We start from the raw sequence: 16937 nt of genomic DNA, 5'->3' as shown, positions 1-16937 counted from the left end.
TCTCTGGCGCACACCCGCTCCCCCCAGGAACGGGAGCAAGAGCCAGGATTCTTCTACTTAAAAAAAAAATAAAAAAATAGTAAAGTCAATTTTATTCAAGAAAAAACAAATGCGCCCATTGCCACCCCCCCTCCCCTCATCGGAGGGACTTGGCTCTGCTGTTAAAAAATCCGGGACGTTTCCCTTTCCTCAAAGGCTGTGAGCCGCCAGCCCGGCACAGAGCACCCGCTCCTCGGGGAAGGCCCCTCTGCAGGAGCCCGCTCTGGTGCGAGGCCATCAGCGCAGGTGAGGTGTCGCAGGGTGGCTGTGTCAGGTCACAGCCCCTGCAGTTGGCTCCCTCCCTACTTCAGCCCTGCTATCGCCACATGCGCTCACCTGGCTGTCGCCTGACAGAGCCCTTTGGGGACTCATTTAGAGAGGATGAGCCCCAAAGAGAAGGGATGGAGCATGGGCTGCAGGACGGGCTCTCCGTGGCTCAGGGCTGCTTCCCCAGCATCTTCAGCATCAGCACTGCTTGCACTACAGCCACCCACTGGCTGCAAAGAGGCCAAGTACCGAAATTCCTCCTGTCCAAAAATTCACCGGGCATTCACCTCTCTGCGGTAATGACCTGTGGTAGCCACGGGATGCCATCAGCCAGGAACAGCTGCCATCGGCATTTTCAGCTAAATCTGGACAATGAAACGCATGTTGCTCAGTGAAACAGCCACTGGGAAAAGGGGAGGTCTGATCTGGCAGAGGTAGCAGCTGTGCAGAGACCAGGTAGAACCCGGTGGGGGGTGCCAATGAGATCACTCGTTTAACAAAACGAAAAGCAAAACTGAGAGAAGCAGCATTGCTCATGAGGCTGTTTGGTGTGATGCACTCCCCAGCCCACCCGTGTTGGAGGAGGTACATTCAGCGTGGGGTGTGCTGCAGTGAGGAGGGATCCCTGGGCTCCACCAGAGGCGTGTCCCCCACCCCCTATTTCCCCACAGGCAGTAACACCCTGACCGGGGGATGGCCCCAGTGCTGTCCCATCTATGCTTTACCTCTGTGGAAAGGGGTATCCCATTTTAGCCCCTTTGGGGCAACCCACCAGCACCACCACCCAACCTCCACTGAATAAAAATGAAAGGCAACAAAACAAAATCCACGGCACAAATGGAAAGGGAACGGCCAGGCATCGGCCCAAGGCTGCAAAGAAGGGAGCAAGCTGCTCTGTGTCCCAGTGGTGTCACCCCCACTGCAATGCACCAGTCCCAGTGTGCTACAGTTCCGACTGTGAGCGGGAGATGCGTGGGCCCTTGCGGATCTCCTTCCGCTTCTCTTCCTTCTTCCTCCTCTTCTCCTCATCCCGCAGCGCCTTCTGAAAGGTGTCAGCACTGGGGAAAAACTGTGGGTTGACAGCAAGGGGTCAGCATGGGCGAGCGCCCACTGCCTCCCAGAGGCACAACCCCCCCAAATCACCAAAGCCAACACACAAGCCTCACAGCCCAGGGAGCTTTCAGCACAGATGCAACACGAGGCAAACGGTCTCAACCACAAGGCAGATGGCCACAGAAGGGAAGAGAGGGCACCAGGTGCCCAAAGTAGACCATCGATGGGAAATTCAGTGTTTGTGTTTCAGCCATGCTTATTCAGTGACAGGGGCTTTTGGCCATTTCCCACAAGCCACCCATTCCATTCCCCAGCCAGTTGCCTGGAGCTGCAACACGGATGGGGAAGCCCATGAGGCAAGCCGGCAGCATTGCCATCTTACCTCTGACTGGTCCGTTTTAAAGGGATTGCGGTAATCGGGTGATTTCTCACTGATTCCTAGCTCCTGAGCCATCTGCAGAGCAAAGGGGAAACCTCACTGGGGAGTGGTGCCTCCCACTCACATCCCCCAGCTATGTGACCAGGGTCCCCTACTCTCCCACCAGTCCCATCCATGCTCTATGCTCTTCCCCTATCCCTCAGCCCAAGGACAGCCCCCAGACATGGGGGGGCCCTGCTTTCCTTTTACCCCAAAACCCTCACCCCACCAGCCTAGCAGCAGAGAGGGTTCACGGCAGGGGGACGAAGAGCCATACCAGCCGCAGGACCTGGGAGTGGGGTCCCTGCTCGAACACACCCGTCAAGTTGCAGAAGCCGATGCCCCAGCGGATGAGGCTGTTCCAGTTGGAGTTGCGGTCAAAGTAGTGGTGCACGATCTTGGGGAAGCGCAGGACGACGTCCCCGAAGAAGGCAGTGTTCTCCACCACGTGGGAGTATGCTGTGGGGACAGCCACCAGCACAGGCTGAGGGCAAACCCATAGGCTCTCCAGTATGAATTGGTCAGAGAGGCAGCAACAGGGTCCCCAACAGACAGGGACCAGCCCAGGTCTGGTCTGGATGCATAGGAGTTTTGTACCTACCCCAGTACTGATCCCAGGAAGAATGTCTGTGGTGCACCAGAGCACCAGAAAAAGGGAGGGGAGTAAAAGCCAGAAAGGACCTACCATCCTTTATCTTCTCATCCTGAGGGAAGGGCCCATCAGGAGGCACATCGGCAGCAATGAGCACAGCACGGGAGTCCTCCAGCACCTGCCAGAGCCCTCGGTTACTGCCCTGTCCTTCCAGCCTAACCCTGCACCCTGGAGGTGCTGCCACAGCTGCCTCACTGAAACCCCATGGCATCCTCCCTTCAGGTCCTAAAGCTCACCTGCCACACACTCCACAGAAGCCCCCAACCCTTCCCATTCCCACCCACCCTTGTGGGCTCAGAGTGCAGCCTGCAATGTGGCTTACTTTGAAGAGTCCCTTGAGCATGATGTCAATGATTTTGTACTGCTGGTTGATGTCATTGAGCTCAATCAAGTTCTTCAGAGCATTCATCTGGTCCTTGCGCTTCACCTCAAACAGCTTCTTATCTGCAGCACTGTCAAGGGCACTGCCGACACTCTCTCACCACACTGCTGCTCTCTGCCCTCCACCGGGCTCCCGGCACCATCCCAGCGCCCCCAGTTCTCCATGAGGTGTCTGAGGGCTGAGGGGCAGCACCTGAGCCAGGACGAAGCATAGATTTCCAGGGAACCCCTCGCCCAAACACCCCAGCAGACCCTTAACAATGTTAAGAGCTTGTGGGGAGCTTTCTTCTTGCCAGTCCACTCTCTTGCTGATGGGCTGGAGGAGGAACGTGAACTGCCACCTTCCCTGTGTGTCTCCACATACTCACTATCTTTTCATACTTTGCCTGTTCACCAGGGGATGCTGCTGTGTGCTAAGAAGGGCTTGCATTAGCCCACATCCTCATACGCAAAAGGTACCTGTGGCACTGAGGAGACCAAGTGCCACAAGCCCAGGAGTCCTCTTCCACCATCCCAGCTGGTGATCCCAAATCACTGAGAAGTGCAGGTGTGCTCTGCCTTCTGGCTGGCCATGCCACTTCCAGGAGCAGACTGGGAAATGTGCTCAGTGGGGCACAATGTGTGCACAATGGGGCAGGAAGAACACCAGGCATCACTGCCATTTCTGTTCCTGCACCAAGCCAGGCACTTGGTTAGCAAACCCAGGAGCTTGGCTAAAGCCCATCTACAGAAGGACAAAGCAGCAACTTCCCAGTGCTTCTGCATCCTCTCTTTTCCACTTCCTTGTGCCCCTTTCCACGATCTCTGACCCTTTCCCTGTCATGTGCTCCCTCCAGCCTCTGTAGCCATTAGTGCATACGTGGTCACAAGGGGCAGGCTGCAGAGGATACAGATTTCCAAGCCAGAGTCAGCTCTCTGTTTCTCCAGGTCTGTGAAGCTGCCCTGGGACAGCAGCAATGCCAGCAGAAAGGGGCAGATGAAGAGAAAATCCATGTTGGCCACTGCAGCCTAAAAGAAAACAGACCAACAAAACCAATGATCAGTGAGGAGACTTACCAAAAGGAGGAGTCACACGAGCCACTTGGGACTGATGACACACTGCCCTTGGCACCAGGGTCCTTGCCCATCCCTTGTCCCCATGATGGGTCTGAGGGATACAGTGGCCAGAGCAGAGCCACATGGTGATGTCCCAGCCTGCTCTGCCCTGCAAGTGAAGCCCTGGTCTCCCTCTTCTCTCTACCTGCCTGCACTGCCAGCCTCCAGGCATCTGACCCAGCAGAAAAATTAAGTCCTACCCCTCCTTCCAAAAATAACAGCTAGCTTTTTACTGGGTTTGTGAGGCAAAGCCGCCCAACAACCACAACAGCAGGTCTGGAAGGAAGAGTAGGATCAGTGAGGGGTTGAAATCCATCTCTCCTTCAAGTCCCTATGCAACCAGTTCAGCGACCTCCACTCATCACTTTGGGTATTGGTACCTGGACCCTTTCCCTCAGTACAAGCTGGGCGCCACCTGCAGGTCCCAGGCCAAAAAAAACCAGTTAGGTGATCTGGTGGTAACTTCCCCCTCCAAACAAGCCCCTTCCCAGGCAGCATCTGAGGCTTTGAAGGGATGTTCTTGGGCAGAGCTCCTCCTGACCACAAAGGTCCCTCAGACAAAGTCAACAGCTGGAGGAAATAGTCCTTGAGAATGAGGACCCTCTTGGACAATCTATACCTGGAAAAGGAGAGCAGTAGCTCAGTCCCCAGGCAGCAGAACTCAAGGTAGTCTGTCCTCAGGCACGAGGCTTCCACAGAGCAGAGCACAGGCCACTGACAATTACAGATGCAACAGCTCCTTCAGAGGCATTGTCTGAGCCACCTCTTGCTCCCAAAGGAAAGGCCACCAGAGATGCGTAAGGCCACCAGAGCTGACCTCACCCTATGACCCACTGCCCTCTTGAGTCTGAGTCTGCCTGCCCAGCCAAACCTGTCTCTGTAATGCCCTAACAGTGAGACAAAACTAAATCCCTTCTTGTTCTTTTCTTGTTGCTTTTCTTTTTTAAACAAATATAATTTATTCAACTCCAAGCCGCAAAAGGCAAAGCAGGCAGCACCAGCAGCTCTCCCAGCATTGCAAGGATCAGCAGCAGCTCCCACCATGCACCTCCTGCCGAGACCAAGCCAAGCATCTTCACACCCCTGGCAAAGGCAGGGGAACAGCGTTAGACAAACATGAAAAACCCTCTGAAATATTTTGCTGTTGTGCTTTGTAAAAGGCAACACCTCTGGAAAGGAACAGACCAGAGTAAATACAACCAGCATTACTAAAGAAGACTTGGCTGCCCCTGGTGTGGGCTCAGCAACATGCCCCATGCTTCTGACATAGTGCAGAGCCAGGATGGCAGCACAAGCCCTTATGCTAGGCTTGAGGTCTGTCCCCTCTTCCCACTGCAATGTGAGGCTTAAGCCGCATTCCAGCTGTCCTGAATGCCACAAAGCACACCAGCAAGCCAAGGCTGTAAGGAAAATTCTCCAGCCCAGGCAAACAGATGTTCTCTTGGACCTACCAGCCTGGTCAGCTTCCACGAGACGGCTTCACCCTGCCAAAAACCATGGCCCAAGGACCCAGGGCCTGGCTCAGTGAGGTAAGTCTGTCCTCTGCAGAGCCGCCAAGCTCTCGGGGAGAAGGAAGTGCAGCAATGCAAAAGCACAAAGAGTGACTGCCCTGGGACTCGGGCTCCTGTTTGCCCCTCAGATCAAACACACCACCATAAGGACCAGGCTGGCTATTTGCCATGCTCATGGAGAACTGGAAAGAGACACTGGAGGTAGCCAGTGGCCTCCAGACCAAGCTGGAAGGCAAAAAACAGACAGGCTGCCCACAACAGCTCTGCCATGCTGCCTGTGGCAAGTCCCAGCATACCTGATAAGGGCAGGGTCTGCTGTATCCCCCATTTCCAACACTGGAGTCGGGTGGCCAAAGGATGTTCCACTTGAGCTGCAAAAAGCCCTGTTCAAGGCAGCAGCAGAGCAAAGCTCTTGGCTGAAGCAGCTGCCAGCTGGCCAGTTGCTGCAGCACAAGGTCCACCTGGCTGCTTCCGAGTCTCAGAACAGTGATGGGCTTCTTCAGAGACACAACAGCAGATGCTGGGGTAGAGATGGTCAATGTTTTCAATGCAAATGTATTTGGATCCTCTTACATCAGCCCTAAAGATTGTCCCACGGGACAAGGAGAGGACTGGAGAACCATGCCATACTGGAAGCCCACCACTTTTTCATCTGATCTGCTGGCACTCATTCTCACATTGAAGCTACTTATTTGCCATTGTCTATCAGGGCTAAAACATGCTGGTGAAAATGAAGCAGGGCCCAGTTGTTTCTCTTACCCACAGGGAACTTGGGGCTACTGATGCCATGTGGGACCAGCTCAGATTTATTTCCTTTAGCTGCCCTGGCAATTTCACCACACTTTAACAGCAGAGGACATTCCCTCCTCTCCAGGCCACACTATGCAACAGCAGAGGTGCCAAAGCTCCTTGCAGATGTTCCTCCATGCTTTCCCAACAAACTCTCTCTCGTGTCTTCACACCTGCTGAGGGATGAGATGAGACAGAAACACTGCAGAGCTGCTCCTCTCTCCTCTCCCTGCTCCTCCCTGAATTGATTTCTGCCAAAGACAGCTCTGCCTGATGCTCCCAGAGCAGTCCAGGGAGCCAGGGCCTGGCCTGATGCTACAGATGGAAAGGAGTTTCCACCAACATTGCCTTGCATCCCTGGCCAGCTGGCTGTTTCAGCAGCAAGCCCACCAGTCTGTCTCACTGTCTCCCAACCTCTTAATTTAGATGTGTTTTTCCAAAGACATGATAACAGATGCCGTGTAATAGATGGTTAGTACTTCCCATTAAAATGTTCTCAATTACTTTATAAATTTTCCTGCAGGAGCCCCATCTGAACGAAGCATCCCTGAGATTTATTCACTTAATGAGCTTGCAGGGCAGAGCCATGCTGCAATGCTTTGGTTCCCAGGAGAAACTTTTGCATGATCCCCCCACCTTCCCTCTGCAGGCACTGAAATGTAGGGGGAAAAGCATCATCCTTCACCAGGAGCATGCTGTGGCAAAACAAGGAATGAAAACTCCCTCCCCCACGAATCCATTCCTGAGACTCTCCTCCAACAACCAGATGAGGATTAATATCTTCTTACAGGTGAACCAAAAACCTCAGAAGTGAAACACTGCTGCTCAGACTCCTCTAGGAGGACACATCGATATGGGGCTTACAGGACCAGCTGCTCCAGTTGAAACGGCACTGGCCATTTACACCTGCTCGTCTCCAAAGTCTCTCAGCCACCAAGCCCAGAAACTCTCGTACCACAGGGTTTGGCAGCCCCGATTTCCTGCTGTGATTTCCAGCAGGGATCGGTCCATCCCAGCCCATCCTCGTGTCTCCCGTCGTGCAGGAGAGGTTCAAGAAGCACCCTGAGGGGCTCGGGAGGCCACTGGCACAGGGAGATGGGGATTCTCCCGCAAGCTCCGCTGAAAGTAAAGGCAATCACACAGGGACCGTGGAGCTCAAAGGGGATTAGGCGAGCCTACCCCGGCCGCGCTGCGGGAAACCCACCCGGAGCCGTGTCCAGCGGACGTAGCAGGCTGCACACGGGAGGAGCGAACCCTCGGGGAGGACGGCAGCTCCCAGGAGCCGCGGCGGTCCGCTCCTCCCGCGGCTCCAGCGCGGGGCGAGCAGGCGCCGACGGCAGGCAGAGCCCGTCGGGCACAGCCCTTTAACCCAGGCTCCAAGGAGGTGTCCCGGGACCTCCCTTCCCGCCCCGCTCTCGGCCACCGCGGCTGCCCGGGAAGGAGCGAGCACCGGCCACCTCCGCCCCGTCCCGCGATGCCCCCGGAGCGGCCCCAGGGCTGCTCCCGCCCTTCCCTCCTGCCCTACCACGGCCCCGCTGGGCCTCCCGGGGCGGGATGGCTCCCGGGCGGCGCGGCCGGTCCCCACCTGCGGGCCGGGTGCCGGGTGCCAGGGCCGGCGCTCACGCCCGCCGCGCTGCCATGCTGCTGCTGCTGCTGCTGCTGCTGCTGCCGCTGCCACCGCCGCTCCGCCCCGCCGTGTCACTTCCTGAGCCCCCGCCCCGCCCCGACACCGGCACCGGCCACGCACCGGCGGGCGCTCTGAGGGTCTGGAGGCAGCAGGACAGCGAGGGCTGGGGCTTTAGTCGAAGGGGTCACTCGGGACCTGGAAGAAACCTCCTCATCCCTATGGGAAACGCAGCGTGTCTGCTTCCCCCGGGATCCTGGCGGATCCCCCACCGCCCCTTCCAGCCCAGAGCAAAGGGACCATCTCGCAGCTCCATCAGCCAAGGCGGGTGAGCAGAGCACCTCTTCCGCAGCATTCCTGTACGACATCGTTACCCCAGGCAGGTCTGCATTTGATAGATGAAGGGCATCAACCAAGCCTTATCCCGCACAGAAGGGGAAACGGAGCCGTTTCAGTAACAGAACTGAATTTTAATTTCAACAAACCTTTTTCTCAAAATGAGCAACAAGTGACTTCCTCTGTCCATCTTCTCCCTACTGGGAATGAATGGCAGGGTGGGATCTCCTGCTGCATTCTTGCTTTGTTCCTCTGCTCTGTGCACTGTATCTTCTCATTTCAATCTCCAATGTGTGAGAGGGACACTGCCACGCTTCCCAGACATCTGTCATTACCAGCATGAGTGGAAACCAAAGGAAAGGCATGCATGCTATGGGAATTCCCAGATTCGACATATCACTTCCAGGAGGTTTTCATTGCTAAACCAACCCTCCCAAAGATATGGAACCTCACTCCCAACATATGTGAGAAATACCACCGTAGGTTAACCTGAAGAAAAGTCAAAGCGCCATTTTGACAGAGAATTTTGTCTTTCATGTCCACGACTAACTTATTAATGTAGCCCCACTGCTGCATTTCAATTGTATCTAAGATCCTTCCTAACCACCAAGATTTGAAGGTTTCTTAATACGTAGAAAATTTAGAAATTAAAGTAACTTCAGCAATGTAACAAAACCTCCCATCCAAATTCCCTCATCCCTGTACAGAGAAGCAAAATGGAGTGGAAAGGGACTTCATGGGGCTCAATGGCCTCCACCAGGACAACTTGCCCTCTGAGTGTCCCACAACAGAGCGGTAATACCACATTGGGGGTAAGCATGAGGACAAGCTACTCCTCACAGGACAAACACCTCACCCACCACATACCCTACACGTGGCTGATGACAGTGCCCCTCAGTGAAGGAAGTCCCCACACCCATAGGAAATCACCACCATGGCCACTTCCATCACTGCTACATGTCTGAGGCAATGCAGTGTGATGAAAACAGGAAGGCAAAAAAAAAAAAAAGTTTGAGAAAAAACCAAATACTGCACCAGGTTCCCTCTTTCTCCATAAGGCATCTGGGAGTGGCCCCTGCCTCCATGACCAGGGAAGTGGATTTAGTTTGCAGAGGTGGACTCCAGGCCCAAACAGAATAAAATCTGGTAACTCCACTCAGTGGTTCCCAAATGCTCTGCATTTTGAAAGTGCCTGAGTCATATCTGGGTTTCCACTACTTCATGGGCATACTGGCACTAGATGGCATGCAAACAGAGATTAACTCATTGCTCATCCTCCAGGGAAATCAATAGAGATTGTTACTGCTTTGAAGCCAGAGACTCCCAAGCCTGCTCTCCTTTCATCAGACCACCTCTGCTTTATAGATGAATGCAAGCCCAGAATACAGACACATCTTTAATCCCAATTGTCTCCTCATTTCCAAAATGTCTTCTCAGATTAGGACGTGATGAAGTCTTTCATCCCAAAGTTAGCCAAGTGTAGAAACCACTCAGAGTCTTTCAATTTTGTTTGCCTTCAGCTGGAACAAGAGAAGCACCAGCAGATTAAGTGTCCCTTCTACCTCTGTTACACCTGCCACACACATCAGCTGTCAAAGGATACACAATGTCCTGATGCTTTACACAAGTGGTCTTCTGTCCCAAGAGGCGATCCAGCAAGGTCTGAATGATCCCTGACTGCTCTGGCTCCACCTGGTAATGACTGCTCTGAATCTGAGGGGTCAGAAAAAAAAATGATTTCCAGAAAAACATAAAACTGTTGGGCTTGTTCCTTCATACTCCCTCCCTCATCTCCACACAGAGCAATGAGATCTTCAAAGGCCAAAGCAAAAGCCTAGGGATTCCATTCTTGTTTTCCTAAGCAGTCACTGCTCTCTCACCTGAGAAAGGAAGAGGTGGAGAGCACAAGATGTGGCCTCGGGCAGCTCTGCTATGTTGGCTTCTGCTGCCTCCTGAATAATCTGGCTAATTTCTTTTTGAGAAATAATGTTGTTGCTCTGATATCTCACAAACTTGAACAAAGGAAAAAATAGACACATTAAATAGTGGAAGACCCACAGAATGCAACAGTGACTCATCACTTGCAGAGACCTCTTCTATGTGCCATTACTGCAGCACCTTAACCACAAGCCTGATTTTTATACCACTTCTAATGGAACCAGTGCAAGTATCTATGTTGCTGGTGCTGTGATTTATAGCCAGACTTATTTTGGTTTAAGCTGGGAAGGAACTAAAATAAATGAGGTAACCTTTTAAATCTGAAATAAGAACAGCAAATACTCACAGACCCATCTTTTATTTGGAGGGGGAAGGTTCTCTTTAACAACCCCCTCCTCTCATTCACTGCCATGAGGGCTCTATCTTCAGGACCACATTCCCCCTCCAGCCCACATACAGCAGGGTAGTATATTGCACTAACTCCCTGCCCTTAAAAGTATGGTCTGTAAGGTCAAGACTCGACACAAGCTGTGATGCCAAGCAGCCAGCTTGCTTCCTGACTGGTAACAGCAGTTGCATGTTCTCTGCAAGTTTCCCCGCTCCTCCCCAGGGGTCTTAGATGATATAAATAAATGTTACCAACACCAAAAGAACAGGAGGTGCTCACTAACAGCAGTCAGTTTCTGCAGGGTGTGGAATTTTGTTTGAAAGTATCATTATTAATACAGGGCACAAATATAGTCCCAGACAAAGCCACAGCAGTATCAGACTGTGCTGCAGAGCAGGTTAAGTATCAACAACCAGCCCACATGCATTGTACCAACATACTGGGAAAGATGGGGAATAGCCCACCCTTCTGCTGCTCACCAAAGTCATCAACCTGAGAACTTCTGGCTGCAGAAAGGACTTCTGGCTGCCACTGAGTAGTGTGAAGAGCAGGAATCGGTGCCATGGCTGTGAAGCAACGTGTAGAGCTGGGAGAGAAGGAGAAGCCAATCAAAGACAGCTGTAAAACTGCCCAAGTGACAGGCTGAACCCAGCTAAGGACAGTCTTCAATACTGAACCCAAGTTTTCTCTCCTAGACCCCACACTGTGAAACACTAAGGGGATATTTTGCACTGTTCTTACTTGCTTTTTAATCTGTCACTCTCTGGGCAAGAGTTCAGTCAAGAGGACAAAAGCTTAATAGCTTTTCAAAGCAGAAAATACATATTGTCCATCTTCATGCTGGTACGGGAAGAGAAACCTCCTCCTGGGGCGCATAACACAGTGAGGGAGTATCTTTAGCTTGGGGTTTTAAAAATAAAGCCCTCCGGTTTCAATATGAGGACAACTCTCCTGACCTCAGTTTTTATTTAGCTGCAGAATACCCTCTGGGTAATGAGGAAAGCCCTATAACAGAAGCTGAACAAACTGAGCCTGGATCTGCATCAGACAGTGGACTATGGGACCAGCCAGGCTGATGGTGGCAATGCAGTCAGTAGAGAAAATGCTCTTACTAAAGAACATATATGATAATACAACATATATTAGGTAATAATAAGGTAAAAAATATACGTCTGTGATGGCATGAAGTCTTTCCCTGAATGCTGAAATTAAAATGTTATTATCTTGTATTTATTACAGGTTAGGAGCATGGGATGGACAAATAGATCAGCTGATATAACTTGTTATACTATAGCAACTCATCAGAGTGTTAGGTCTCTTTTCCACTGACAGTCACATAACCTCCCTATTGCTACTACAGGAATCTTTTCTATAGGAAAACAACACTGACAAATAATGTAAAATATTTGGAGGATATCTTTCATCTGGGGAAAACGAGAAAGTACCAGAACTGTGCATGAGCCTGCTCTGCACCTTTGGAAATATCTCTGGACCAAAAGAGGGTTTTAGAAAGCCTCAAGTGAGTCAACTCCTAGAGGCAGAGTCCATGACAGACTCTTTCCAGTGTTCTTGCATCTTTCAGCCAAATACAGCTATTCTGCTTGGAATAAGGAGACTCTTGTTATTGCTGTTATGAACTTCAGCACCACAGCAGCCAGAGTGACAGGTTCAGCTCTTGCTGCAGCAGCATTTCATTAGTTTAATCCCAAACCAGCAGAGCCTTCCCATAACTTTTTTTTTTTCAAATTCAGCCTTTTAATAGCCTCCCTTCAGCTACTGGCTGTCATTCATCCGCAGTATTACGTCTTTATCCAACCACTTCCTCTCTCCCACCAGTGTCCATTGTTCATTCACTCCACTCCCTTCTCTATTAGTGTTTAAACAACTGAAGTTAACAGGTCAGGGTACAGAGAACTTTCTGGTTTAAGAACAGAGCCAGCACCTGGACTTTGTGGCAGAAGGCTGACAATAAGCAGAAGGGTCTGTTCTTCCTCTCCAACTGTACAATGCAGTCGTGTTATGTTATACTGAAAACATGGTATACATTAGGTCTGACATGCACTCTGGAAACCAAGGTCAGAATTCACCCCTGGAAATCCAGAATTTCCATCTTCCATAACCTAAGGCTGCCTAGTACCCTCTTCTCCCTTCCCTTCCTTCAGGGCCAAACTGTGACCAACACTGCCCTTTTGTAAGTCCCATCATGTTCAGATCCTCCCTCCAATATGTTTATGGTATAAATGTTTGAAACAATTGGCCTGAAAGTAAAATACTATTCCTGTACTCCTTCCACTCCCAAACCTTTCCCTCTTACAGGGTTGGAGAACTACTCTTTACCTTCTGGAAAGCATCTTGGTGTCCAGAGCCAAAGTGAAGGTTCATGCCTGAAGGTGAGCCAGGCACTGTGATCTCAACCCAAAAAGCACAAGGTTAACTTTAGGCACACAAATAATTTTTCTTATTTGGCATAAACCCATTACGCATTTTCTCCAGAGCGCTATTGGAGAGAGAACAAAGAGCTCAAAATCACTGCAGGAGGGGAAACTAGGAGAAGAAAGAGCATGAACACTTTACCAACATCCTGGTTCTTCACATACAGGTATTCCACTAAGGTTTCTAGGCAGGCAACCACTGCCTGAGAGAGCAGCAAGTCTTTCTGGAATACCAAGAGAAAGGAAAAAAAAGAACCCAGTCAACAGCTATTGCAAGTGGAAAATTCATAAAGTGCCAGGATCTGAAGAGTATGCAGCACAGGAAAATAACACCTTTCATCTCCTTCAAGGGTTGCAATGTGCTGCAAATTATCTGTCACATCAAGGAGCCAGACAGAGTTATGGCTACTTATTTTGAGACTAAAAAATAATAGGTAACAACCTCCAAAGAATAAAGATAGGAGCCCAACATAGCTTAAGAGTTAAATGTAAACTGATGTACTACCCCTGGAGCCCAGCATCACTTGAGCAAGTTAAATGTATGCTGATGCACTCACTACCCCCAAAAGCACCTTGCCAGGGGCGTGGGGGATGGACTGGGATTTGTTATACTTTTCCTACATCTGTCCCTATGGATGTGGCAGCCCTGCAGAAAAAGAGATGGGAAGACAGAAATCATCACTAGTACACAGAATTTCAGCTACCCAGTTCAGCAGCAGGGAGCACCGCATAGCCTGATTTACCTTCTTTCTCACTGCACTGTGCTGCAGCAAGAGCATTTTCCCTCCTCCTCATCACACGTCTGTAAGGGGTGGAAAATGCAGGCAGAAAAAAAAACAAAAAACAGGCAGCCTCTCTGATTCTGCAACAGGGTGGCTTCTTCTCAAGTTAATGTTCCTGTTTGAAGCCCAACATTACTGTTGTTCCAAAAGTCGTATTTTATATACCTTCAACTGGACATGCACCAGAAGGTTCTGCAGACTGACAACAAGCGAGAAGACCTGCTGCATGGCAAGGGGGTGCAAGGCAGTGTCCTGCAGTGATGATGGCTGTGGTTGAGTAGAACTTGGGGCTGTGTTTCGGCCAACAATCACCAGCAGGGAGGAGGAGAAGTTCTGTCGCAGAACAGCTCTCAGGAACTGCATGATGCTCACTAGACAGGGAGATACTTATTAGTGTGTGTCAGTGTGTTTCTCTGCTCTACCCTGTGTGTTGGTGCCTGTGCAATAGCATGGGAGTGGGTTAGGAGAGAAAATGTGAGCTTAATAGCCCACCAAAGTTGTATGGCAGCTGCTGACAGCTGTAGACAGGAATGGCAACATGAGTTTTCTTATTCATCTCCTTCTGTAAGACACTAACTCAGTTCACACTCAGTTCCAGATGTCACTACCAACCTCCAAGGAAGATCTGTCCAAACACAGAAGAACTTCAGACAGCTCACTTTTGCCATTTCTCACCACCAATTACACATTTACAAAGTCAAATGGACCAAAGTTTCCAGATTCCCTCCAGCATCCCCACCATCCCATTCCATAGTCACCAGTTCTCCCTTGTTGCTTGTATCATGGTACTAATGGCTGCTTCCAGACAAATCCTCCTAACAGATGCAAAATACCTAACAGCAGGATTGGCTTCTTATTCCTGAAGTTGACTGCATTCAGGACTTCTGTAAGGTCTACAGAGAGTGTCTGGTGAACCTAGAAGAGAATTAAATAGAAGAGAAAAAGTGGTGCTTGTTTGGAGCAGATAGAAAGCGCCATTAAATACTTCTAGTTGTTAGACACTAACCCATGATGACCACTGAAAACCAAGGGAACAGCAACAGGGTTTCAGGAGGCTGACACAGAAGAGAAAATTACATCATTGGACCCTCATGCTTCACTCACCACTAGTTGCCTGAGCTGCACAGCTTCCAAACCACACTTTACCTTGTCTGTCTTGTTCTCACTGCTCTCTGCAGGACCTCTGACACGTGGCTGTCAGCCTGCCAAGCACATGAAGTGGCAGGAACAGCTACCAGCAAACATGGCTCTACCTTAGCCACAGAGCCATGCAGCAAGACCGAGGAGCCAGGCAGCCAAAAAGCAGCAATGGCCAGAAGCTGTTCTTCCCTGCTGGAGCTGGGGCCTGCTGAGAGCCCAGGGATAGGAACTATTGCATGGGTGAAAGTGGCAGAGGAGTTTAGGGATTTGGGAACTAGTTGAAACAGGAAAGGTTGCCTTGAGAGGGAAATCTGCAATATATTGTTTCCATCACAGAACAGCCATTCAAGAGCAATGGCATGAAGCTCAGAGAACAGCAGAAGGGTTCAAATTCTTCAATAAGCCGGAGAGTTGATATGGGAAGGCAGGCATAAAGATCACAGGGCTGACTCTTTTAAATACTCTTCCGAAGAGGGAAATATTCCACAGAACTAGGAGTAGCTCCTGCAACATGGTGGCAGTGGCTACTCATTTTAGAACTGACAAGCCAAAGCCTTTAATAGCCTACCATCCATGAGTCCTGTTTATTCACAGGGTAGCAGTAACACAGTAAAGATGTAAGTTTGCTATGGCCAAACAAGTCCTCACTATTAACATCAGCCTGAGATGAATGTGGCCATTTCTTGAAGCCATTGGTCTCCCCTAAAAAACTGCAGACTCAGGGAGACAGCCTGTCATCAGCTTACATTCACAGCCACAAAGGTGCTCTTACGAGAGTCTCCAGGATGCTTTGTGCAGCTCCAGCTACACTGAACAGCAGAAAGAAGCAAGAGAAGTGACTCTTCCACTTCTTCCCCTTCAGCAGAATATTAGAAACACTAAAACTTAGAAATGCTGAAGATTAGAAACACTGAAGCAGTCTTGATCCGTTTCCATTTCCCAGCTGTATCTGTAGTTTCTTTCCTCATCTCTGGTGCAAAAACATTTCTGGGTTGTATATGGTAGCACATCAAGCCAGTGGTATTGGTAAAACCAAGCAACAGGCTTATGAGCTGCTAAATGATTGCACTTCAAGGATCAATATGAGCTGAGAGCGTCACTCCCAGGAGCTCAACACTTGACACTGGACACTAGAATGTCGTCTGGGACTGGCACAACACCAGACACAGCCCTGTCAATTTCCCCAGGAAATTGAGAAGACAGGCTGTACTTAGCAGCTGGCAGAGCAGGGCCAGACTGCATTCCCACAGCTGACAGTCTGTACAAGTACCATGCTCTAAGCCCAGCTCATGCTGACAAAGTAATGGGTGCAGACTTGGTCTGGGCTGGTCTTCTGGAAAACATCTTCCCTTCAGTATTAGAAATCCAACCCTTGCTTTTCTGCGCTCATGCATGTGTGTCCTTAATGTGATCTTATCATCTGCAAACAGGTGTACCAACTCCCAAGGAGCATACTCTGCTGGGCATAACTGCAACAGCAGAGCTCACAACTCATGACATGCTCTCTAACTCTGTATCAAGAGAGGTCTGGGTAGATACTTCAAAAGGAAACATTTTTTCCTTATATTGATTGGCATTGGAAAGTGCTTTCTTCAAAGTTGTAAATTCCATTATTAGCTGACAACTCCAGCTTAGATGTCTTGTTGGACTGCAAAGCATCAAATATAATGACAGCTGCCCACATTCTTAAGAGCTTGCTAATACTGAACACTTACTTGCCAATAATAGGTTCTATTTCACTATTGATCATTTTAGTAACAAAAAAGCAGTTTACAACATGGGAGCTGTGCCTTCCACCCCCAGGCTTCCCTTGAGAAAGGTTTTAAAATGTATTTTGCTCTGTCCTGAAGAGGAGAGTGATTTGGATCAGGAAGGTTGGGTATGCACTTCTCCCCGCAGGATTTGTGCCCTTCTTTAACTCTTCAATGATTCGTGTCTCAGAGCTTCAGTGACATGCTAGCTTCCCATCCTGCTGGAGAGGTGCAGCAAGGAATAACTTGTGGACAATAAAAAAAGAGAAATCAAAGCAATCAGATTACAGGCCAAAGCAAAACACATTCACATATGTATATATATATATTTACACACGTAT

General features: G+C 50.2%; 1 protein-coding gene across 10 annotated transcripts in view; it reads right to left on the bottom strand.

The window, feature by feature from the left end:
• Positions 1 to 77: 77 nt before the first annotated feature.
• LOC102106387 (coiled-coil domain-containing protein 134) overlaps positions 78 to 16937 on the bottom strand; it is a 46144-nt gene continuing 29284 nt past the window's right edge. For 4 of the 10 annotated variants that reach the window (XM_088055504.1, XM_088055507.1, XM_088055506.1 and 1 more), the window contains 8 exons: positions 14539 to 14620; positions 13871 to 14076; positions 13066 to 13147; positions 12829 to 12900; positions 10971 to 11077; positions 10046 to 10177; positions 9769 to 9878; positions 8327 to 8490 (listed from right to left, as the gene is read on the bottom strand). In XM_088055504.1, coding sequence (XP_087911630.1) covers positions 8445 to 8490; positions 9769 to 9878; positions 10046 to 10177; positions 10971 to 11077; positions 12829 to 12900; positions 13066 to 13147; positions 13871 to 14076; positions 14539 to 14620 — 837 coding nt within the window. In that variant the 3' untranslated portion in view covers positions 8327 to 8444. Of the gene's footprint in view, positions 1376 to 1741; positions 1814 to 2054; positions 2237 to 2462; positions 2548 to 2751; positions 2874 to 3700; positions 3819 to 6175; positions 6379 to 7790; positions 7891 to 8326; positions 8491 to 9768; positions 9879 to 10045; positions 10178 to 10970; positions 11078 to 12828; positions 12901 to 13065; positions 13148 to 13870; positions 14077 to 14538; positions 14621 to 16937 lie in introns of those variants that run through there. The other 6 variants (XM_088055510.1, XM_005527673.2, XM_014256637.2 and 3 more) reach the window with 6 other exon arrangements.

Source organism: Pseudopodoces humilis, chromosome 5 (genome assembly GCF_049639895.1).
Source record: "Pseudopodoces humilis isolate 2021_Gansu_Grassland_sample_001 chromosome 5, ASM4963989v1, whole genome shotgun sequence".
NCBI lineage: Eukaryota > Metazoa > Chordata > Aves > Passeriformes > Paridae > Pseudopodoces > Pseudopodoces humilis.
This window is presented reverse-complemented; position numbering and strand designations above follow the sequence as displayed.